At 29.3% G+C, this 26,441-nt stretch overlaps 1 protein-coding gene across 1 annotated transcript; it reads left to right on the forward strand.

The window, feature by feature from the left end:
* Positions 1-12,025: 12,025 nt before the first annotated feature.
* On the forward strand, positions 12,026-21,920 carry LOC120083921 (MLO-like protein 6). Its single transcript, XM_090316365.1, has 14 exons — positions 12,026-12,520; positions 12,600-12,657; positions 12,757-13,016; positions 14,045-14,161; positions 14,274-14,334; positions 14,706-14,794; positions 16,214-16,288; positions 16,424-16,518; positions 17,865-17,914; positions 18,068-18,108; positions 18,197-18,406; positions 19,720-19,787; positions 20,781-20,841; positions 21,259-21,920. The coding sequence occupies exons 1-14, from the start codon at positions 12,398-12,400 to the stop codon at positions 21,697-21,699; spliced, it is 1,749 nt and encodes a 582-aa protein (XP_090172491.1). The 5' UTR covers positions 12,026-12,397; the 3' UTR covers positions 21,700-21,920.
* The last annotated feature ends 4,521 nt before the right edge of the window (positions 21,921-26,441 follow it).

Genomic DNA, 26,441 nt, shown 5'->3' on the forward strand with positions numbered 1-26,441 from the left:
GCAAAAAGAAACATAACCAAAAAATACCCAAATCATCAAATCAGACCAATTAGAAAAAGTCACTTGGAGCAAGGAGGAGTGATACATAGTGGGTTTTTTATTTTTGGATTGTTTAAAAAAAAAAGAAAATGAATTTAATATTGTTTTATGTTGGAACTGACGACTAGTTTTTGACAAATAGAGAACTCTTATTTTATTATTATTTTCTTTTTGTTGATTTTAGAAGATGATTTAAAAATATATATATTATTATATTATATTTTGTTTGTGTCCAACGGCTAGTTGAATTTAAATCTCTACCACTTAAATTAACTTTTTGAACAATCTAATGGCCTAAATTAAAATCCACTTTTTACCTCACTTCCCTCTCTTTTATACTTCATTTTCTCCAAAATTATTTCAATTTTTCACATTTTACAATCCTCAAAATTAGCAAAAAAAAAAAAAAAAAACCACTATTATTACTCTCTCTACAAGCTTCCAATTTTCTTTCTTTTCATCTTATTCTTGAGAGAAATTTCTATTGTATTGTAATGATTAAAGTGTGTGAGCTCAAACTTGTGTACTTACTCTTCTTAAGGAGTTTTATTGTGTGATTTAAAGCTTCAAAAATATTATAACGGTTGGATCCTAACCTGTGGAAAGGATCAAGTTTGCTTTTGAACCCGTAAAAGGAGCAAGGTAGTGGTTTGGTTTTCATCCGTGGAAAGAATCAAAGAAGATCTTTTAATCGAAGTCCCAAGAGGTAGTTGGAAAAGTGGATGTAGGTCGTGTTTGACTGAACCATTATAAAAATCATGATGTCTTCTTTTCTAACTCTTTCCTAGTTATTTTTGCTCTTAATTTTAATTGCTTGCTCTTGCTGGTTGATATTGATTGAATAGATTATCACATACTTTTTTTATCAATATTTTTATTTAGTATCAATTAAATTGAGCATATTTAAAAAAATGTTAATTTAACCCTATTCACCCCTCTAGGGTTACCATACCAGTCCAACAAGTGGAAGAAGAAGAAAGAGTTCGTGCAAAAAAGTTTGTTGGGAATATGGACAGTGTGGACACATGAAACAGAATTGTCCTAATAGAGCAAATTCGTCAAAAAGCTATGAGCCGGATGCTAACGTTGTCTCCTTCATCATGGAAGATGACAATCTCTTCAACTGAAGCAAGACAATATTCATCCTCGTGGTATGTCCACATTATCATGATAGAGGATGTGATGCTAGCAATTCCATAAGTTTGCACATGAGCATTGACTTGGCGGATATACATGGTGTGTGGTGGAAGTTGTGTTGATGCCTAAAGGACTTCCAGGTGAGCCAAGTAGGTAGAAGTTGCACCATAAATATCAGCATGGTTTTTCGGCATGTGACGAAAAAGGAAAAATCTTAGGAGGTAGTATTCCAGGTGGTCTACTTTTAGATTATAATTCTTTAACTTGAGAATTATGATTGTCAGTGAAGACAATGAATGTTATATAAATTGTGGATTCTTCAAATATCTTGCTAATGTGGAATTTGTTGGGTTTTGGAAAAATATTAGAAGTGTAGTTTGTCCCCCATTAGTTAAATTGAAGAATGGGGATGAGCTTCAAGCCTACAAAAGGAGCCTATGTCTCTAGTTTCAAGTCGTCCTAGTTAGAAATATTTTAAGTTTGAGTATACTCTCTAGTTTGAGAGTGGGAAAAAGGTGTGAGTAGTATAAAAGTTTTGAGAGAGTGCTCTTGTAATTGGGATCGATGAGAACATTGTTCTGTGTGATTGTTAATGAGAAAATTGTTCGGTGTGATTGTTAATGGTAGATTTCATTATGTTGGGTCGTGGTTTTTCTCCAAATTAGGAGTTTTTCACGTAAATTCTTGTGTTTTTAGTTTTATTGCTTTCTTTTAATTTTTTTTTGTTAATTTTCTGTTTATTCCGGTAAAAGTGGAGTTTTTTTCCAACAAAACCCCAATCATGAACAGAAATCAAACCTAGAAAAACGAAAGAGAGAGAGAAAATGCAGACTAGAAATCAAACCTCACGCTGGAGCTTTTCCTTCCAAGCAACTTCAAAATGCAACCTTCAGCCTTCAGTCAAGTCTTGAACGATGCCTCCTCCAAAGTGACGAAAATTTCTCCCACCAAGTCTTCAATGGCACAATGTGAGGTGGTCTAAGGTAAATGGTGAAACCCTGATGGATTAGTAAGTGGGTGAAAAAAAAAAACTCCTGCGTTTTAATTGGGCTTTGCGACATTATTATCTTTTTGTCGCAAGTTGCAATGATTTACATATTTGTCTCAAACAAACTATGACGAATTAATTCATTTGTTGCAAAGTATATGCAACTGAATAAATATTTCGTAGCACGAATATGCGATGACCATGTTTGTAGTCACTGACATACGACATCTGAGATTTTCATCACAACTTTAGAGACGAAAAATATTTTTTGTTGCTAAGGTTGCAACGATTTAAAATTTGACCTATTTAAAGACTGTATTTTTTGTAGTGAGACACTGTAACAAAGAGGGAAATAGATGATGAGTAGGAATTAGTGAACACAGTAATCAATATGTATTTGAAATAATAACATTGTAGTTAATTGTAGGTTATAACAGTTGGAAACACCAATTATTGTAACGGGAGCCTCAAACATGGAGTGGGTTAGTCCAATCCACCCATTCAAAGTTGGGGCCCAAACGCTTCCTTATTCTCCATCAACTCCTAAAAATATTTTTTTTAAAAGTTTAGAAAGAAAATTTTCATAATATAATTTGAAATTGAGTTACTTTTCCATCGATGTGAGCTCTTGGGGAAGATCAGTCTGTTATCCCTAGAGTAACTTTTATCCATTGAGCGACGACCCTTCCACTCGATACCTTCGGATCACTAAGGCCGACTTTCGTCCCTGCTCGACGAGTAGGTCTTGCAGTCAAGCTCCCTTCTGCCTTTGCACTCGAGGGCCAATCTCCGCCTGGCTCGAGGAAACCTTTGCACGCCTCCGTTACATTTTGGGAGGCCTATGGCCCGTAGAAACTGTCTACCTGAGACTGTCCCTTGGCTCGTAGGTCCTGACATAAGGTTAGAATTCTTAACGCAGCATACTAAACAATTTAAATAAATAACCCAAATAAAGTAAACCAATCCAAATGTTTCATGGTTGAGTTGAGTTCATTATTCAACAAGAAAAATTATTTAGGTTTAAAAAACTTACCATTCGAACAAAACAATTGAGTTAAAAAGTACTTCACCCTAATCTAATCAAACTCACCAACACACCCCATAAATTTGGTTGCATGAGTTAATTGAAACTTTAAAACCAGTCATAGAAAACGGAAAGTAGTGAGAAAGGAACAAAGAAGAGATGGAAGAAGACGACCAAAGAGTCATCGTACTTGGAAAAGACCTCTAAATTCCACTTTTCAAATACGGCGTCGTTTCATCATATAGTCAACCCTTACAAAATAATGGAACAAAACTTTGTTCTTATTTCATTTTATTAAGACCCACATAATTGTCTTTTCTCTTCATATGATTATTACAATTAGGCTTTATATTTTAAATATAAAATATCAGACATTAGACAAAATTTTGGTCTTTTCTTGTCTTGTACTACCAAATTGAACTTTTTTTTTTCTTAAAAAAAAACATTGGCATTTTGCATAATGTACAATACCATTGTTTTGTCTATCTTTGATTGCATTATTGGCACAATATGTGCTGTTTATTAATTATTACATTAGCTCAATTGATTAAGAAATATGCTTCAACTTTAAAGCATGCAAATAGATAGAGGAACGTTTGGGATAAGAAATGAAATTACAATCCAATTTAATTTGAAGTTACTAAAAAAATTAATCAAATAGATTGTATGAATTTAGACGTGAACTAAAGAGTGGATGATCAAGTCATCGACCTTTAGAATGGTAATTAATGTTATAGTTGTTTATTTATTTATTTTGTTTGATGGTTCATTCGATATTGAATTGTAGTAAATAACTTATTTAGATATAGTTTGGTTAATAACATTAATATGTCAATTGAATTATGTTTGATTTGATCAATAATATCAAAAAAAAAATTTTCTTTCTTTTCATAAATGATATAAAATTTAAATGGTGTGCTCGAAAATTATGTAAAACATCTTTTAGAGCATGGGGACGTTGGTTTTTAAAACATCTTTTAAGAATTTATCATTATTCAGTTTATTAAATGTAAAACTGTTCCACTAATTTTGGTTTTAGAAAAAACCAATTAATGCTATATATATATATATATATATATATATATATATATAAGAATAATTCCACAGCTTTTAAAATATGTTTTCTTCCTAAAAAAAAAAAAAAAAAATTAGAAACAGCTTTTCCAGCAATGTTTCCTGTTTTTTCAACTTTTTTCTGCTTCCTTTGTTAAATAGTATTTATTTTCAAGTATTTTACAACAAGACACAATTTACGATACAATAATATATTGTATATTTTAGTGATCTGTCATTTGGGTCTTACTAAACGTATTATTCAAACCTAATTGAATAATTTATCATATCATTTCAGATAATAATAATAATAACAATTTATCATATAATTGATCATCATGGTTCATTTTTCTCATAAAAGAAAGAGAGAGAGAGAGAAAAAGGATACTTCTATTGTTAATTTAATTTAAATACAAGTTAGTATAATTAATCATTTAATCTAAATGTTAATATGATATATTGATTGAACTTACAAAATATATATACATATATATATGACATGAGATAACATGAAGAAAACAGGACATTAAATAAAACAAGAATAATTACTTATTAGTCGAATCAATATTTGTACGTTTTCTTATTGAGTTCAACAATATATAAAGTTGGGAGATTCAAACCTCTGACTTTTTGATAAAAAATATATATAGTTTATACAAACTTATAATGATCATGTTGGTAAATCAAATTTTATATGTTTATATCATAATAACACTAGCGGTAAAACCCGAACCCTACTTTAAGTAAGAGTAGGTAATGTGATGTCTTCTAACGAACTATGATGAAATCATGTCTTAGGAATTATGGAAGAAAGAAGGAAGCCATGATGTGGTAGTTTGCAATCGGGTTGAGCCAAGCATGAGATGGCTGGCCGAATGTTGGAGGGTCATGTTTGACGTTGGAGTGCATAGTGAGCATATGGATGAGGTCATGCAATTCTTTGAGGTGTAATGCTAAATTAACACTATGGATGGAGTTAGGAAAGGAAAATTGATTAAATCCTAGCCCTTCATCACATTAGTGGGCAAGGTGGCACAAGGGGTTTTCATGCAGAATTTTGGGCGGTGGTAAGTAGGAAGGCCGATTTCATTTAATTGGTTTGAACAAACTACTTAGCCTATTCGTGTAATTTCAGTGGAATTCGAAAGCTCTGTGTGTCTATTTTCTGTGGCTATATTTCAAGAGGGAAAAATCACCGGAATAAGGTCGAAGGAGCAAAATAAAGACGAAGGGTTCGTTTCTCGAGTGAATCTAGGCCATTAGTAAATAATTGAAGCTCCAGGATGTATCACGAAGATTTTTAAGCTAAAACTTTGAGGTAATATTGTCAACTCAGTTATAAACAACTTTGTAGAATGAAACTTTTTAAGATGAGGCCTGGAATGCGAGTTATATATTTTTGAAGTTTGAACTAGAAGTTGTTGAACAAGCAGGCAGCTGCTTGAATTAGGGCCAATAATGAAGGTTTGAATCTCCCGATCAAACGACGGGGAATTTTGAGCTGAAATTTTAAGGTAATGTTTTTAACTTTATTCTAAGAAAGTTTGTAGAAGGAATTTCCTTAAGATCAATTCTGAAAATTTAATTATGAATTGTTGGAATTGAATCTGCAGTTTGATGCTCCAAATTTTTTCTAAGTGTGGGCGATCAAAGGGTGCATTCTTTTGACACCCAATCCCTCCAAATTGGCTAAGTGTCCGACCCTCAAAGTGAATGGTAGAAGGCACAATGTGATGGTTTGGCATGTGAGCTTGATTTATTGAGTAGGCCTAAAAGGAAGGCTAATGTAAACACTAAGTAATATGCTTATATGTATAGGTTCAACTCCCATTGGAAAAGCCTATCAGGCCTTAAGGAAGCAAACTTGAAGGACCTGTGAGTGACTATAAATGATTTATAAATGGTTTATAAATATTTTAATAATCTATGCTTTATTGACAGTTACTTTTATGTTGGTTATTTTACAAGAAGTTCCAAGTAATGCATTTCTCTAAAGTTTATAAACGCATGCTAGTTACAAAGTTTATGAAATATGCTTTGGTATAATGGTTGAACCATGGTAGTTTTCAAAAGAAAATTCTATGACATGTTTATGTTATAAGTATTTGTATTATGTTTTAAAGCATATGTACTCTTAATGTTGTTGAGCATGCGTTAGCAAATGATATTCTTATGAAAACTATGATTTATGAGATCAAGCTTTCAGCAAGCATGTTTTATAAAAATGTTTTCCTATCAGGTATTTTCAGCTTAATACTGAAGTACAAGGAGAAGGTATCCGAGCTGTACTACCTAGTTTCAGTTATGTTATGATTCTGATGCTGAAGTACATATAGAAGGTATCAGAATAATTCACTCAGTTCAGTGATAAGCAGTGATACCCTACATCAGTTATGATCCTTGACATCAAGATCCAGTTTGCTCTATGTGCACGTATGACAGTTAATCAATTCAGTAGGATTGAACCACGAGGGTTCTTTCCTAGCATTGGCTGAAAAATGCTGAACAAAAGGGTTCTTACCTCAACCCAAGCTTATATTTGAGAGGTCGAACAAAAGGGTTCTCTCTTAAACATGATATTCGACGATGAGATTGAATCACGAGGGTTCTTTCCTAGCATTGGCTAAAAGGTGTTGAACAAAAGGGTTCTCACCTCAGCCCAGACTTATGTTTGAGAGATTGAACAAAAGGGTTCTCTCTTGAACATGATATCCGACGTTGAGATTGAACCATGAGGGTTCTCTCTCAACTGGGAATCAGTTTAGCTATGTCTTCAGATACAATGGTTTTAAAAGTTTTATGTACAAGTTTGCTTGGCATATTTTAGTTTCAGTGTTATGTTTTCTAGCTTTCAGTTTAAGCATGAGATTTATGTTTTTATTAAGTCACTCACTGGGTGAGTAGCTCATTCTTTCAAATGTTTTGCTTTTCCCAGGTAGTGGTCATCTCCCCAGAGGTTAGCTGTTATCCTGCTCTGCCACTCAAGGACTCCGGTTAAAAGTCCAAAGTCTAGAGAGAAGTTTTAGGTGTTTATTACATAAATGTATGTACATATGTGTTGCTCATATTAGGGACTAGTAAAGTATATTGGGACCGCTGAACTCTGTATGTGATAATATGATGTAATTACGTTGTTGTTGATCCCTAGTGTTCTGAGGTTATTTTTAAAGTTTACTTAATTTGGTGAATGTTATATATGTATTCCAGGGATCTAAGCAGGTTAAGGATGTTAGTTAGACAGTAAGTGCCACAAAAGGGTTGGTAACTACTGTCGTCACATTCACTTTCGGATTAAGAAGGGTAATCTAGGAGGGGGTGTGACACTAGCTTCATCACAAGGTAGCCAACAATTTTTATCTGGCCAAAATGACAATAGTACAACTGACATAATATTTATACTATCAATTTAAAAGTCATTAGTTTGATTCTCTATCTTACCTATGGTAAAAAAAAAAAAAAAAAAAAAAAAAAAAAAAAAAAAAAAAAAAAAAAAAAAAAAAAAACACAATTTTTTAAGATTTGGTGCTTAGCAAGAACTAAATTAGAAGACATCACTTGAGTTCCTTGCTTGATAAGTTTCCTCCCCTGAAGACCTCAATTGATTTTTTATTTTCATTTAATGTAACTTATAAAGGAGCAAAATAAAGTTGGAATTATGTGAGACTGAATTTTATATTTTAAAGTAATAGTAAGTACAAAGTTTGAATCTATCACCTTAATTTATTGGTGAACTCAAAAAACCAATCAATCAACAATAGAAAATGATTGCCACAACCTTATAAATGTTTTTGGCCCATATGATTTAATATAGGTTAATTAGTTCAAGGAAAAGTACGTACTTTCCTATGAATGAATTGGTCAAGCTAATAAGGATTGAGATCATATCATGTATGAATAATTTGATTTGGTCACTAAATTTGTATAAAGTAACAATTTAGTCAATAAATTTTAGTGGTAACGATTTAATCTCTATACTTTTTTGTAATAATTTAGTCTATAAATTTTAGTATGTAACAATTTAGTTCTTGTATTTTCAAAATTGGAGTAATTTAGTCTCTAACGTAAAGACAATTCATTAAAATTAGATGTCAATTCTTAACACTTTATAATGTAAACTTTGTACTTTGTATTTTGTAAAAATATTGAGTCTCTAATTAGTTTAACAGTTTATTTATGCATAAAATTTCATTCAACTTCAATATTAATTTTTACAATAGAGACTAAATTGTTACAAATTTTAAAGTTCAATGAATAAATTGTTACATAGTAAAGTTCAGGGAATGAATTGTTACAAAATTGAAAATATAGAGACTAAATTCTTACAATCAAAACTCAAAGGACTTGTTACTTATATGAAAATATAGGGACTAAAATTGATTTTTAACCTATTATTTTAAATTTCTACTTGACTTAATGTACGAGACTGAAATGATTATACTGTTTGGAAGCTGCTTAACTTCCCACTTTTACCACATGAATAAACATAAACTAATTTAGAAATTAAAAAGAAACAAAACAAATAGAAACACACAAGAATTAAAGGGAAAAAATTCGAAACAGAAGAAAAACCTCAATCCATCAAAAGAAATTCACTATGAGAAGAATGATTACAGCTACACACAGAAGTCTTTTAGAATCCCAATTACAAGAATGTTTTTTCAAAACTTTTGTACCAATTGATTTTTTTTTTTTTCAACTCTCTAACTTGAAAATGCAAAAAAATAATTTAACTAGATTTAGTACCCCTGATCTTAAAGTATTTTTAGCTGTGAGACGATAAAAAAAATTATGTTTTTTTATATATATATATTTTTTATTGTTTAGTACCTCTAATACAAAAGTATTTTCAGAAGCATTGATCAATTGAAAGAAAGAGAATTAGACTTCACAAAATGAGATCACAAGACACATTCAAAAGACAAATAAAGGAACTAAGAAAAGAAAAGGGACAAAACCCTACTAAACACACAAAACTCGAGAGCAAAGATCCGCAAATAGAAACTTCAATAGAAGTTGAACTCTTTTTTAGTCATCTCAATAGAAGCTTCAAGTCACGTAGAATAACAAATAAACATCTTAGATTACACAATCTGACCAACCACCTAGGGAGGACGCAAGATAGCCTCATGTTCACAAAAGATTATGCTTGCGTCAAATATGATAAGCACACCAAGAGACTCTCCAGACCTTACGCCTCAAACAATCACTCATAAGTGATAAATCCATTAGAACTTCTGTATCTTAGTGAGAGATTTTATGGGGACATCGTCCCCACAAGAGCATGTTCCCTCAAATAGTTTGACTAAAAGGGTAATCAAGGAATAAATGATTCCTAGACTCAGTTCCACTAGTGTATACATGACACGTATACTAGGGATATCTAGAACACCGCTTGACAATACGATCCAATGTCTATAATGGATTCCAAGTAGCAAGCTAGACAATAAAAGAATGTCTAGGTATATTACCAACTCCAATCCAAAAAAAGGTTAGACGAAGGTATTGCATAATGTCTAAATTACAAGAACTCTCAAATTCCAACAATTGAAAAACACACTCGAACGATAAAGCAGATCAAGTCACGCGATCCTCCCTTCCAATCTCAGTTACTATTTTACATTTTTCAAACACTCTACTATACCGGTTTTGAAAAATGTCAATGGTATAAATTCAACTATAGTAAATTGACATGGTTAATATTTTTCATGGGCTAATGATGTAATTTTACAGTCCTCCAACAAGATTCTAAAATTGTCATTCATAATAATAATAATTATTATTATATTTAAAAAATGAAGACGTGGATTTCAGGAAACCAAAAGCACATATAATTTTACATTGTTTGACTAATTACATCCATCTTCAAATATTAGTTTTTAAATCCTGTCTTTTTCTCATACAATTTTAAGATAATTATATGTGTATATGTGCTTTATTTTCTTCTTTTTATAATAATATTTTCCCTCTAAAGTCACAAAAATGATACGATATATTAGAAAAACAATGGAAAGACCAAGTCAAGAAAACATATTTTTAATATATATATATATACACACACACTTGAGAAAATATATTCCAATTTTGTTTAATCATGATCTTTCAGCCAAGGGAAAAGATGAGTTTGGTCTTTGGTCAAAAACAGAATATTTGGTCCTCATATAAATTCAAAAGAAAAAAAAAAACTCATAATTATGATAGTTAAAGTCGGTTGAATTTTAATCTATATATTTTTAAATGTTCAATTTTAGTTTTCATAATTTCAATAAATCTTAAATTCAGTCGTACGATTAGTTTATTATTAATTTTTTAATTCTTCTTTTTATTTTATTTTTAGGTGACTAAAATGATATTTAAAGTAATTATTATGTTTGTTTTTAGAACTTAAAGATGTAACTAACGGTCTTACATTTGTTAATTTTGATTAGAGGTTTGACTTAGGCTGTGATGGACGGTATTGATTTAATCCCAAACTCAAATTATTTGATAAGAATTAGTCAAATAAAACCGAAATAATATTACTTGAATATTTTTGATCAAGTCAACGTTTCTCTTCCAATGGAAGAAAATTGAAATAGATCATTTTATTCTTTTAATTCATCTTTTTTATATATATATAGGAGAATTTATTTTTCCTTAATTTTCAATGCAACTTCTATTTTTCTCATTTTGAACTACTTTTTTGAAGATAAATTATTTGATTATTATAATTTATAAACGACCAATATATATGGATTTTTTTTAAAAAAAATTCATGATGATAGAAAGTGGACCGTTTTATGCATCTTTTACTAAGAGGTTAGAAATTCAAATATGATGATTCTTAAAAATCTCGAGTCAAGATTATGATTATAACTCTATGTTTTTTCTTGTCAAAATCATTTTTGCTTTCCAAAATTTTACGAAAGTGACAATTTAATCCCTAATTAATTTTAGTTGGTAACAATTTAATTTTGAACTTTTACTAAATTACAATTTAATCTCTTTACTTTACAATCTGTAATGATTCGATCTTTATTATGAAATCTAAAGGCTAAATTGAAATTCAACTCAAAACTTAAGGATTAAAAGTGTAACATCTTGAAACCTAAGATGAAATGAAAACTATAAAAAAAATGTAGGGACAAAAGTATATTTTGTTTTCTTAGAATCTATTATATTTAACAAATGGGGTTAATTTTAAAATAAAATAAGTTAAAAACATTTTTGTCCTTTGTGAAATTAACTATTTAATCCTTGAACTATAATTTCTAACAATTTAGTCCATTATAGTATTAATAATTTATTTCATATATTTTAAGATTTTTAACAATTTAATTCCTATTATAAAAAATCATTTCAAAACTAAGCATCCACGTTTTTTTTTTTTTTCCTTTTTTATATAGGATTGGGATTTCGAATTTTATAAAGCCATTAAATCTATAATAATTTTATCAATATACATATATGTAACAGATCTGGTTGAATCGATTATAACAATATTTTCATAACATGAACTAAACCATTATAAACTGAAATCGAAAGAGGTTGCTTTTATGATAAAAAAATTCTTCAAAAATGTTTTTTTTAACCAATAAAATAATACTTTATAATCTTATAACTCCTTATTTGATAAGGCATGTGGACTAGGACTAAGTTACAAAAATGTAAAGAGAAAAAGATGTATATGAACTCTTTAAAGAAAGAATAGAAGTCTAATAATGGAATGGGAAAAATACTTTAACAATGAACATACAATAAAATAAAAAACAAAATTTTAAATAATTGTTAGAGAGAGAGTGTGTCTAGTCATTATATGTTTTATCTTTTTAATTTAATTCTCCCAACTATAGAGCATTACTCAAAGTCAAAGTCTTCCCTTTTCTCTCTCTAAAAACCATATAAAGGCTCTTTATATCTATATCTATATATATATATATTTCTTTGTAGCTTCATTGCCATTATCATATCAATATCATTCACATTATTTTTAGTTATTTAGTGGTTGCCATATTAATACCCTTATCAAGACTTTATAGTTCCTCTAACTATTTTCTTCTTTTAAGGATTTCTCACTTGAAAAGCTTTGATCAATTTTCCGTGAAAATCCTTCGCCGTTTTCCTTCATCGTCACCGAAAAAGATCCGGGGATCGGAGGTCGCTAGCTTGGTGTTCAATCCATGGCGGCCGCAGCCGGTGGCAAATCGCTCGAGCAAACACCGACGTGGGCCGTTGCCGTTGTTTGTTTCGTTTTGCTTGCCATCTCTATTTTCATCGAATACAGCCTCCATCTTATCGGACATGTAAGAAAAGAAGAAAACAATCGTCTGAAATTTCGTTCGTGATTACGATGGTTTTGAGGGTTTTATTTTATTTTGGCAGTGGCTGAAGAAGAGACATAAACGGGCGTTATTTGAAGCACTAGAGAAGATCAAATCAGGTTTTTTTTTTTTTTTTTAATTGGTGAATTAATATATATATATATATATATATATATATATTTAAATTAATGAAATATAACATTTCTTTTTTTTTGCAGAGCTTATGTTATTGGGATTCATATCATTGCTTCTAACAGTGGGGCAAGGTCCAATCACAGAGATATGTATCCCTGAACATGTAGCTGCCACGTGGCATCCATGTACAAAGGAGAGAGAAAAGGAGATAAACAAAGAGATGGAGAAATCTGTGAAACATTTGGCTACTAATGGCCGGAGACTCCTTCATCTCGCCGGAGCTGGTGGAAGTTTCCGGCGGATTTTGGCCGCCGCCGGAGGAGAGGACAAGTGTGCTGCCAAGGTATGAAAAGAAAAACAAATACACCTCTTTGCCAAGTTGAAATTAAATCCGTTTGATAACTAATTTTATACTTTTTGCTTTTTTTTTTTTAATTTTATTCTTTTTTGAATATTGAAAGTTTTTTTTTTAAAAAAAAAATTATTCTTAAATAAATCAATTTATGGTCAAATTAAAAGAAAATCGAAAAACCTATTTTTAGGTGCGGTTTGATAACTTTATTTTCCCCCTTTTTAACATTAAACTATAAAAATGGTAAGAAAACAACGCTAATAAAAGAATAGTGTTTACAAATTTAATTTTAAAAAATTAAATAGTTAAAGTTTGCTTTTATAATCATTTCTTTTTTGTTTTTTATTTTAAAAAATTAATTTTATTTCTTTCCATTTTCCAACCTAGCATGCATCTTTGTTCAGTATAAGAGTAAAATTTGGAGTTAAATTCTAAAAATAAAAACAAATTTTTTAGAACTATTTTTTTTTAGTTTTCAAATTTTAACTTAGTTTTAAAAAATGTGGATATAAAATAGATAACAAAACAAGAAATCGAGAGGTATAAGAGGTGTTTGTAGGCTTGGTTTTTTTATTTTTATAAAAATTAAAAAAAAAATTCAAATAATTAACCAACGAGACTTAAACAATATTAAATTATAAATTTGGCATATGAATTCGGAGAGTTGTGTAATTCTCCAAAAAGGACATAACTTATAAATTACTAGCAACAAAGAATACATTATGTCCACCATTAAATGTTTATTAGATAAGAAAAAAGAGATGAGAACAACTTTTTCTTTGAAAAAACAAAAAGAAAAGAAAACATGTAATGGTTCACAACATCAAACATGTACCATTTATGTCACTTTCGTAAAATGTTTAATGGTATTCGAATTCTCAATTTTCAATTTTGAAATAAGATCTTTATTTTAAAAATTTAGTCTGTATGACATATATGATAATAGAAATTATCAAAATGCAATTAATAATTTTAGGTAAATAACAATTATTGTAATGATGTGATGTTGTATTTTTCAGGGTCAAGTGTCATTTATTTCAGCAGAAGGAATTCATCAACTTCATATCTTCATATTTGTGTTGGCAGTTTTCCATGTTTTGTATTGTGTTCTAACTTATGCTTTGGCTAGAGCAAAGGTAACCTTCTTTTTTGTTTTTTGTTTTTTTTTTTTATTTAATTCCTTTTTTGGTGTGTGCAATTACTTATTTACCCCTCTCTTATATTATTTCATTTTGTTTGGACACATAGATGAGGAGTTGGAAAACATGGGAAAAAGAGACCAAAACTGCAGAATACCAATTCTCACATGGTTGGTCCAAACAAATGCTCATAATTTTGTTAGAATTACAAGTTGTCCTTAAATTTTGAATTATTTAATTCATCTTTATACTTTTAATTATTTTACATTTTTTTTAAAATTAAATTATATGTAATCATTAAATGTTAATGATATTTTTGAGAAATTATTTTAAATATCAAAATATTAAAAATGTTTTCAATATAACAAAATATCACAGTCGGTTAGTGATAGATGATAGAAATCTAACAATCTCTATCATTAATGGACAATAATATTTTACTATATTTATAAATATTTTGGTTCATTTTTCTATATTTGAAAATCGTTCGAGATTTTTTTTAAAAAAAAAAAATAATATAAAATTATGGATTTCACAACAGATCCGGAGAGATTTAGGTTTGCAAGAGACACCTCGTTTGGGAGAAGACATTTGAGCTTCTGGACCAAGAATCCTGCCCTAATGTGGATAGTAAGATTCCTTTCATTTTTGTCCTATTTATTTATTAATTTACTTAATTATATGATCCTCTTTTTTTTTTTTTTTTTTTTTAATTATATGGTCCTTTGCTTATTTATTTAACTTAGGTATGATACACATTTACTATAATTTATCACAATGGTGTGCTAATTTGTTCGTATTATATTTTAATATATAGATTTAAATCTCATTTTCATCCTTAAAATATTACATAAAAGCTATTTTAATTAACTATTGCTATTAATTTTCTTTTTTGTAATCACTAAACATTTTTTTTTCTTTTTTTTAGGATTTGAATTTCTATAAGCTAATAATACTAAGTTATAACTTAACAAAATATAAACATGGCAAGCCATTCAATTCATTTATCTAATCTTTTTTTTATTTGTGTAGATATTATGATTAAAAAAAAAAAATCCTAAACTTGTTAGTTTTGTGTCTCTTACTCTTAAAAATATTTAATAGGTTTTTAACTTTTAATTTTGTGTCTATTTAATTTCTAAAATTTAAAAGTCTCTAATATATATATCTATGAACTTTCAATTTTGTGTCTGTCTCTAATTTTTCAATTTTGTATCTAATATGATATATTAAACTTCTTTTTTGAAAAATTAATTGTTCTATTAGATATAAAGTCGAATTTTGAACTATAAAATTTCAATTTCATTTCTTAATTTAAACGTTATTTAAAAAAAAAAAAATCAAATAGGTCAAAGACCTCTAAAATACACTATTAAAAGAATTTAGGATCTACTGGCACAAATAAAAAATTTAGATATTTATTAAAAATTTTATTTTTATAAAATTAAGGAACTTAATGAATATAAATTGAAAGTCTATAAAAATTCAAGAATAAAAAGATACAAATATCTAAAAGAACTAACCTCGTAATTTATCCAAATTATATATATTAAGGGGAAAATCTAAAGGGCACATTTATTGTAAAAATCATGTGGTTTCAATTTTATAGAAATGATAACGGTCTGAATAAGCCACTTTGGGATAATGACTTTAGCCGCCCTATGGGTGACATTACTTAAATTTGACCTTTTTTAAAAAAAATTAAATGCCTATAGAATAATTTATATTTTTTTACGACAGCTGTTCAATTCTATTATAGAGACTTCTTTAAATAAAATATAATTATATTTCTTTGACAAAAAAAAAAAAAAAAAAAAAAAGAAGACTATCTCATCATTTTTGCTCACGTATTAAATTTCGATAAACACGAGGATTAATGTAAATTAGAGAAAAAGATAAAAATCAAATAGATATTTTTTCTTATTAATTTTAAATAAAACGAAGTGAAAATAATTACCAATTATTAACAAAAAGTTTGATTTTATTTAGGATTTAAATTGATATTTACTTTTATTCGAAAATTGATTAGGATTTGTTTGACTTGGACAGGTTTGTTTCTTCAGGCAATTTGTAAGATCTGTTCCAAAAGTTGATTACTTGACATTAAGACATGGGTTTATAATGGTTAGTTAATTTTTTTCTTATGATAAACTTTGATATTCAAATGAGTAAAATAATATAATGTTTTACCATATGCCGTTTTGACTTTATACATAGCCATTGAAAATTGGATTCTTTTATGTTATTTTTTAATTACAGGCACATTTAGCACCTCAAAGTCATACACAATTTGATTTTCAAAAATATATCAATAGATCCCTTGAAGAGGACTTCAAAGTTGTTGTGGGAATCAGGTCAGTTGCTTAATTAATTCATTAGAATTTTGTTAAATTATTATTTAGTATATGCTTGATTTTTGGTGCTTGATTTATTTTAGTTCGCTCATAATTTGGATTAGACCTACCTCAGTTTGCCCTATTATAGCGTAGCATTAATTTTTCATTTGTTTGGACCACTTTCTATTTTATCTCTAATCTTTGAAAAAAAAAATACATATAGATGTCTATTCGGTCCTAATAACTTGTTAAAGATACATCTTTAAAGTTCATATCAGATTCTTTCTTTAGTATTATTGAGATTGAACCATCGATTTTTAAAGATAGCATATTCTGACATAGGATTTTAAATCGTTGGAATTAAGTCTTCAATTGTAGCTCTTTACAACAAAATGTTAATAATAGGGATACTTTTGAAACTATTTGTAAATGTAAGACTTTTTCTTTTTTAATTATTATTACATTTTCTTAATTTTTCTTTTTTAATTATTATTACATTTTCTTAATTTTTCTTTTTTAATTATTATTACATTTTCTTAATCTTTATTAACGTGTTTTTTAGAAAATTCAACATAATTGAATTGTGTCTTTTGAAGAGATGCTACATCCTAAAAATTTTAGATTGCGTCATTTCAACAAACAAAATCAACTCAAAAAACCTAACAAAAAGAACTTTTTTAATACATCGAAAAAGTATTTAATTTATATATTTTTCAAGGCTGTTTTGAAATATAGGAAAATGAGCTAACTTATTTACAAAGATAGCAAAATGTCACTGTTTATCAGTGATATAATGATAGATATCGATAAACAGTAACATTTTGCTATATTTGAAAACGTTTTCAACAGTTTTGCCATTTAAAAGAATTATCCTACTTTTTCATTGAGATTTGTTTTTTAAAATTTAAATTAGAATGCATGTATATATATAACTTTAATTGTGTGCATTTTTTCAACTGACACAACCAAGGGTGGATTTAGTATGGGTCAGGGGGCTCGAACGCCCTTACCTATATGCTCTTTAACTGACATAAAATCAAAACTACTAGGTAGTCTAGTGGTAAATTTACCTTCTAACCCCTATATGACCTAGATTCTAACTTCATTCATTATATTTATTTTTACTAAATTATATAAAGTCCCGTCAAGAAAATTATTGATTCTGGCATTAGACACAACCCCATATTTGTTGTTGTTTTTTTTTTTTTTTTTGAAGAAACATAATCTAATAACCTAATAAAAAAATCTATTTTTACAAAAGTGCCCACTTTTTACCAAATTGAACACTTAATCCAAATTGTTGAATCTTTTTCTTGAACATACATGGGAGATCCAATAACTCTTTTGTTGGGTTAATTTTGCAGTCCACCAATTTGGTTCTTCGCTGTGCTGTTTCTCCTCTCAAACACTCACGGTAAGACTCAACAATTAATTAAAAAAACAAAAATTCATGAAATTAATAGAAGTGGATACATATATATTAAAAAAAGAGTTAAAAATACATATGGGTTTTGAAAGAGGGGCAAAATATTTGACAAAATTTTCATTGGGGACTTTCGTCGAACAGGTTGGAGGGCATATCTATGGCTGCCATTCATCCCACTAATCGTAAGAAACTTTACACAAAATCCACATTTTTGAAGTGGGAAAATGAAGAAAATGAAGAATTTGAACAAGAATTGATTGTTATTTGCAGATTTTGCTGCTGATCGGGACAAAATTACAAGTGATCATAACGAAGATGGCACTAAGAATACAAGAAAGAGGAGAAGTAGTGAAGGGCGTGCCAGTGGTGGAGCCTGGCGATGACCTCTTTTGGTTTAATCGCCCTCGCCTTATTCTTTATCTCATCAACTTTGTTCTCTTTCAAAATGCCTTCCAAGTTGCCTTCTTTGCTTGGACTTGGGTATGTTCTATTTCTTTTAATCTACGTTTTAATATAGCTAAGTTGATAAAGACATCGAATATCATTTTAAAAATCGATAATTCGATTTTTGGTTCAGGATAAAATTACATGATTTAATATCTAGGATAACTAATTTCGTTTTTTCATATTTGAACCAATTGAGAACTAACTGAATCCATTAATTTTATAAAAGAAAAATATTTAGATGCATCCTATGCCATGACTATCCTTTTGCAACCCACCAATTTGTTTAATCATAGTTTGTCATGTGCCAAATTTTCTTTTTTTTTTTTTTAAAGCAATATATATATATATATATATATATATATATATATATATATATATATATATATGTTTTTTGTGCATGCGGTGAAAATGTAATGCATAAAAGATGTATGCATATTGATGCATAGAACATTTGTAAATATAGCAATCAAGCCCAAAGTATTTACAAATATACCAAAATTTAGATTTTATTTTTGAAGTCTACTAGTGGTAGACTATATTGCTAGTAGGACTCTCGAAATAATAGACCATATCGCTAGTAGTATTATTTTACTATATTTACAATTCTTTGAAAGTGTTGTAATACACTTAATTATTATCCTTAAAAGTGGTATCCAATGCAATTATTCTCGATTTTAATTGATTTGGTTTTCGATTTTGGTCCAATTTTCTCTTTTTCCTCTTTTGTTTATTTTTATTTTTCAAAATTTCAAATTTATTTAAGATTTTTTGTTTTGAATTGAGGATGATGCTTTTCTCAAATTAAAATCTGGCCCATTTTATTGGGCATCAAAATTGAGTATTTTTGTTTCTATTTTTTAGATAATAATAATTGAACATTTTAAAAAATAACAAACACACCAGCACCATAATATTAAAAGTAAAAGTAATGAAGTTTTGGTTTTTTTTTTTTTTTTTTTTTTTTTTTTTTTTTTGGTTTTTTGGTTTTTTGTTTTTTTGTTTTTTTTTTTTTTGCACTCCTCAATTAGTACATAATGAGTTGATATAAATTTAGGGGAGTAGGAATTAGATTGAGAAAAGTTTCCATTTCATTTTTAAAATTGGTAAGAAAGTGGAAAAAAATAAAAGAAAAGAAAAGAAAAGATAGAATGTTAAAAGTCCATACAATAGAAACTAAGCTATAATTTGACATCATTTTAATATTTAATAAACTTCAATAAAATAATATTTTTGGAATTAAAAAAAGAACTATTTTTTTTTCTTTGTGATGATATAAATAATATTATACAGCGCTAATTAAATGTTTGGTGTTGCTTGTTATTTTATTTTATTTTTTTGAATTTCAGTATGAGTTCGGGTTGAATTCTTGTTTCCATGAGCATGTAGAGGATGTGGTGATCAGAATTTCAATGGGGTAAGTTTAATTATAATACTAATATTAAATAAAATATTATGTCACATATTTACTTTTATATGATAATTTAACCAAATCAACCTTGTTTGTCCTAAAAAAATATTCAACTTTTTTTTTAACCAAAAGTTAAATGAAAAAGAAAAATTCTCTCACATGAAAGATTAGTTACATTGCAAGTTTAGTATCCGAACTTCCAATTTTGTGTCGGTCAATTAGTCTCTAAATTTTAAGAACTATTTAATAGTTTTCTAACCTTTAAACTTTTGTATCTAATAGATCCTTAAAATTATAAATCTTATGTCAATCATGCCAAATTTTCAATTTTGTATTTAATAGGTCAAATACCTATTCAATATTTTCAAAAAAATTCATGAGTGCATTATATACACTTAGTTTTTGTTAAAAACTAATTTCGAATATGTCAAACCTATTAGACTGAAAATTAAAAGTTGTATAAGATATTTTTAAAATTTAGGGATCTATTAGATACAAAATAAAAATTTCATAAACTTAACACATGTTTTTTTTTTAAGGTCATAGATCAAATATATACAAATTTAAAATTTTAAAATTATACTTATTATATAAATATATTTTTTGAGTAAAACCATTGGAGATAAGGAGAATTCAAAATTTTGAACTCCTAAGCGTGTATGCCTTATACATTTTCAATTTTTTCGATCATATAATTTTAAATACACCATATTGAATGTATAAAAATTTACCTCTAACATTATATTTGATTTAATACAATATCTTTCGCCTAACATGAGTATAACTCGTTGGGTGTAAAATTTTACTACAGAGCTCAAAATTAGGAGATTCTCAATTTCCACAGTCAAAAAAAAAAAAAAAAAAAAAAAATCAATTATATAAGCAAAAATATCTCTTTCAATTAGTCAAATTTTCTTCCGTAACTTTTGTTATTGTATTTTTTTTCTTTTGAAATAAGATATTGACCATGATAGTTTTCCTATTATTTATGAATGTCAGGGTGATTGTACAAATCCTTTGCAGTTATGTTACTCTACCTCTTTATGCACTAGTCACTCAGGTAACCCAAATTCCCTTTTACGAATTGCTAATTGATTTTTGGAAAATTTTCATCGATAAAAAAAAAAGTCAAATTATTTATAAAAATGATAAAAAATATTGATAGATACATCTAAACTGATAGAAATTTATCATTGATAGAAATTGATAGAAGTTTATCAATATCTATTAGTGATAAAAATGGATAGAAATTTAAAATGATTAAATTTTGTTATTTTATGTAAATAGTTTTTCTTATTTTTCTATTTTTGAGAGTGTTCCTTAGTTTTAACTTTTAAATTTAAAAAGATTAAAAATTAAGGATTTAAATAGAATAATTGAAAGTATAGGATTAGAACAGAAGGGATATGATTGAGATTTTCAAAGGGATAGAAATTTTATTTGAAATTTGAAATTTGAAATTTGTGTTTATATATAGATGGGTTCAACAATGAAGCCAACTATATTCAATGAGAGAGTAGCAGCGGCGCTTCGCAATTGGTACCACTCGGCTCGGAAGCACATCAAACACAACCGCGGTTCGATCACTCCAATGTCGAGCCGACCCGCCACCCCGACTCACAACATGTCACCGGTCCACCTTCTCCGTTACCACAGGAGCGAGGTCGATAGCTTCCACACCTCACCGAGAAGGTCACCCTTCGAGACCGACCGTTGGGACAACGATTCGCCCTCACCGTCACGTCATGCTGAAGGTTCGTCCTCGTCACAACCCCATGTCGAGATGGGAGGTTATGACAAAGATCCGGTTGAACCGGATTCGACTCAATTTGACCCGGTTCAATCATCTCGAACCCGCACTCAACATGAGATTCATATTGGCGGCATCAAAGACTTTTCCTTTGATAGAGTTGAATGAAACGAAGTTCGTGGATGTTGAAGGGATGAGACTAATCTAGACCGTTCATCACGAACTTTTTGAACTTGTACGATATTCTGGTTATGATTTTTTAATTTTCTTTTTCTTTACAAATTTAGAAGGAATCAGTGTAGTATATGTACATGTAATAAGGATGACATGCAGAATATTTTCAATATTAGTTATAATTTCATTCTTTTAAATCAATATTATAAAGAAAATATCAATGGCTTGAGTATAACTCAATTTTGTTAAGGAATTAAGAAGTTAAATGTTCGAATCCATACTCTTATGTTGCTGAACTTAAAATATATATATATATATATAAAAGTTATAAACCATTGATCTATTGTTTATGATTTAACTTAGTTTTAATTTTTGTCATAGTGATTTTAAAATTATATAAATATTATGGGTTTTAGCTTAAATGTGGTTGTAATAGTTTCCAAATCTTTTAATTTTGTGTCTATGGCTGGGTCAAATCTTACTAATCGTTGTTGTATGTCCCTACAAGTATTACTACCTATACATTAAGTAGTGACACATTTTTCATTTAGATGTCAATGAATTAGTATGAAAAATAGATGAATATAATATGCAACACCACAAGTCATATATAATGTTAAAGACAATAAGAAAGACAATAAGCCAAATTGAGAGAGTAACTAAAACATAAAGAGACAAAAATTGGTAACCAGTTTGGTGCAGTATCATCCACGTCTGAAGATGGAAAGAACTTCACTAATAAAGAGTTAAGCGATTACAATGAAGTACTTATCTGTTAGACATCCTCTATAGTAACTCTCAAACAACTCACTCTTAGTGATGAGTTTAGACTCCCCCTAAACTTGAGCATCCCTCCTTTTTCGCCCTAACACTCTTTCCACGTCTTATTTGAAACACACTTAAAACAAGCTTATATAGGCTCCCCTAAGTGTGAGTTTCTCTCACTATCATCAAACTTAGACTCCTCTAAATATGAATCTATACACCAATTTTTTCACTGAAGTAGAAGCTTGAACGAACTCTTCAGCCGAACACCAATGACAAATGGCAATAACCTCATAGAGAGGTTCATACACAATTATCGTCAATGATCCCTTATTTACTTACATAAACTCATTAATCAAAAGGGCTAAACTTAAAAGATACAAAGATTACAAATATATATAAGTAGCAAAATAAACAACTCTGTCAGGAAGAGAATTTTTGTCGAGGCATATAAAAGGGAGGCAGCTTCTGCAAATCTGCAATAAATAAGGAAAAAATATTTTTCAGACAAAAACAGTTTAGATTATCGTGATACTCTTGAAAAGTGCAGAAACAAAGTTGCATGACATTTTACCAAAAAAAAAAAAAAATCAACCAACTAAACTATAGTAACATAATATTTTCAAATTAATATAGCCAACTATAATACAATTTAGAGCCAAGTAAAAATATAAAAAGAGGGTTGATAGTGGTATTTTATAAGGTATACTATATCACAACTATATTATAAGGTCTCAAAAGTTCCTCTAACCCTTGCATCAACTATATAACCATTCTATTACAATTTAGTCTAACCCTTATGTTAAGAACAGAAGTTCCTCTTGTTAGAGATTTGTTGATTGGTTCTATTTTTTTTTTTAAGGCAGGTTGTGGTGGTTTTGTCATTGTCTCAAATGTTGTCTTAATATCTATCTCAGATATTATTAATTCCTGTAGTATATTTTTCTTTCCTTGTCTGAAAATTTTCTACATATTTAGTTTGACTGATATTTTCCTTATTTGAGACACTGCTTATTATTTTCAAATTGAGTTTTTTACTTTTTTGGCCATGGTTTTTAAAAGAAGAATATTGGTGTTCATTTATTGTTGCCGCATTTGTTTATCGTGGGAAGAATGTTCCTATTCTTGGTGGCCGAATTGTGCAACATTGTGTGTGTGTGTGTTTTTTTTTTTTTTTTTTTTTTTTTTTTTTTTTTAATTTATCAATACTCGCTGTATTCCGTTGTGTGATTGCATTGATTGAAAATTGCAATACCTTGAAGATAATTTATGCCTTAGGGGGAGCCTACAACATTGTTGTTGAGAAGGGATTCTCGATCTTAGGGGGAGCCAAAGATTTCATTCTTGAGAAAGAGTTCTCAATCTTAGGAAGGACCTAAGATTCATTAGTGAAGGGAGCTCACTGAGCCAGTGGAAGATAATCAAGAGGAGGGAAATCTCTCACATGTCGGAAGCCGAATTGTTTAACACTAATATTAACTTACTTAGGGGAAGCCTAAGTTCTTTTGAGAGGGAGTCTCACATCTAGGGGAGCCTAGGTGCTTTGTGAGTTGAGCTCTACGTGAGTCATTGTAGTAGTCGGTGAATTATAGATAAGTATTACATTGTAATCGCTTGACTCTTTAATATTAATGGATTATATTTCCTAGCTAGGCACACTTCCCCCAGATGTAGGTGGATTTCACCAAACTAGGTTACCAACTTTTGTGTATCTTAACTTGTTTTTATTGTTGTTAGTATTTTGTTGTTATAATGCTTGTCTGTGCTTTCCATTTAACACTCGAGCTTTTTCAATTAGTATTAAAGTAGGTCACCTTTACCTCAGGTACTTCGATCATGAATGAAATTAAAGAGATAGCTCTGAAGGAACCGGTGAAGGTCCTTGAGCGGAAATGGGGATCGGACCCAAATCCCAATTTTACACAATTTCCAATTTTACAAAATCAACAGAAACAATATGCATTTAATCACAAAAATACAACATGCTGAATAAATTAGAAAAGAGAAAAATATAGGGGTTTAAGAAATCCTTACCTTTGAAGAACCCTTCTTAAAAAAAAGAAAACCCTTCTCCAAGATTGGTAATGAATAAATTAATCTCCAAATGGCCACCATCACGAATGAGTCTTATGTATTCTCTAGGATGAGAATCACAGGAGTTATGGGCTCTGTGATTTTTAGAGAGGGAATGGGAGTTGAGAGAGGAGAAGAGAGATTGGAAAAATTGGGATTTTTTTCTCAGAGAAAATCTTGCAAGGGGAGTTTGCTGTGAAAAATAAAAAAAATCAAAAGGAGACGATAACTTCCTAACCACCCACTCACGTAGATTGGTTGAGAGAGAATAGGGGAGGAAAGTTACTTCCCACCCATTAATTTAAATTAAATAAATAAAAGTAAATTATAATATATATTTATTATACATATATACATAACCATATGTTATATCACATATAACATATAACCTATAATTTCTATATTGTATCAAATACAATATAACCTATAGTTTCAATTCTCTCATCAATGACATTTAATATAAATCCCATCTATATTAAATTTAATTATATGAATCCAATTCATATAATTAATATTTGAATCATATTCAAATATTTATTTCCTCTCAAATAAACTTTATATTATAATGTATCAAATACATTATAGTAACTATATCATATATAATTAAATTAAATGAATTATATCACATATAATTAATTCCCTCAATTAATTTGAACAATTTAAATTAATCCAAAATTGATTCTCATTGAATCACTGTTAAGCTGCAGAGGGGACCTCATGGACCTGTAGCTTGAAGCTCCAATGGTACTTGAATAATTAATTAAACTCCTTTAATTATATTATTCAACATCCATTAATTATCGAGCACTCCACTAAAGATCGACAGCTGTACTCTTCGTACTTAAAATATATTTCAGTGTCCATTGGATAAAACCAGTCAACAGTGTAATGACCCTTCACAAATTGCTCATAAATACAGCTAGGCCAAAATTACTGTTTTACCCCTATAATTACATCTAACTTCTTAAGTATCACTGAGCCCTCTAATGAATAATAAATCATAGTCTAACTATGACTAAACCCTTCTCGGGCCAGGAGAGGTTGTGGTGCCACATTGTTAAAGCCCTAGAATCAGCCCTAGAATTTCTTCTTGTGTAGCTGTGTTCCCAGCTCCCCAATCAGACGAATCCCTAAAATGGTATACTTGTTGGGTCGGTGATTTGGCCATCTCACCCATACAAATCAAAGGACCGTTCTCATAGGCAAGGAGTTCACAACACACTCAGGATTCAAGTCATATCACCTATTGTTATCCTGGTGAAATATAAGTCTTTATTATGAATGACATTATATAATGAGACTAGTCATTTCGTGGTCCGGTCATATACAACAACTGTAACATCTACAAAGCGAGCTATACTCATAGTATCACCAGGATAAGGTATCCAGCCTTATCCATCTACTACAGACCATTTAGGTTATCACTTAAATATGATCCATTTGTATGTCTCTACATACATGTTTAAGCTATATATGATAACCTTGGACATTAGTTTATTGGTTTATGGGTTTAATACTAATAAATGTCAAATAAAACATTTGATATTTTATTAAATAAATAAAATTTTTGTACAATATAATTACAAACTATAGAACCGTACGAGATTTAACGCACCAACCCTAACAATCTTCTGCTTGTCCTAAAGCTAGTGGGGTGTACAATATATAAGTCATACTAATATACAAGTACAAAAAAAAAATAAACTAGGGCATAAAACGCGCCCAGTACAAAATCTTTCACTTGTCCTAGACTATATGTGACCCGTTTCGTAGACCCATACTCTGCAGGTAACCCTAAAATACCTTAACCGTGAGGGCCTTTATAAATGGATCAGCAACATTGTGTTCAGAAACTATCTGTGTGATGATCACGTCCCCTCGATGCACAATCTCTTGGA

Source organism: Benincasa hispida, chromosome 8 (assembly GCF_027475165.1).
Source record: "Benincasa hispida cultivar pf3 chromosome 8, pf3_genome.v1.1, whole genome shotgun sequence".
NCBI lineage: Eukaryota > Viridiplantae > Streptophyta > Magnoliopsida > Cucurbitales > Cucurbitaceae > Benincasa > Benincasa hispida.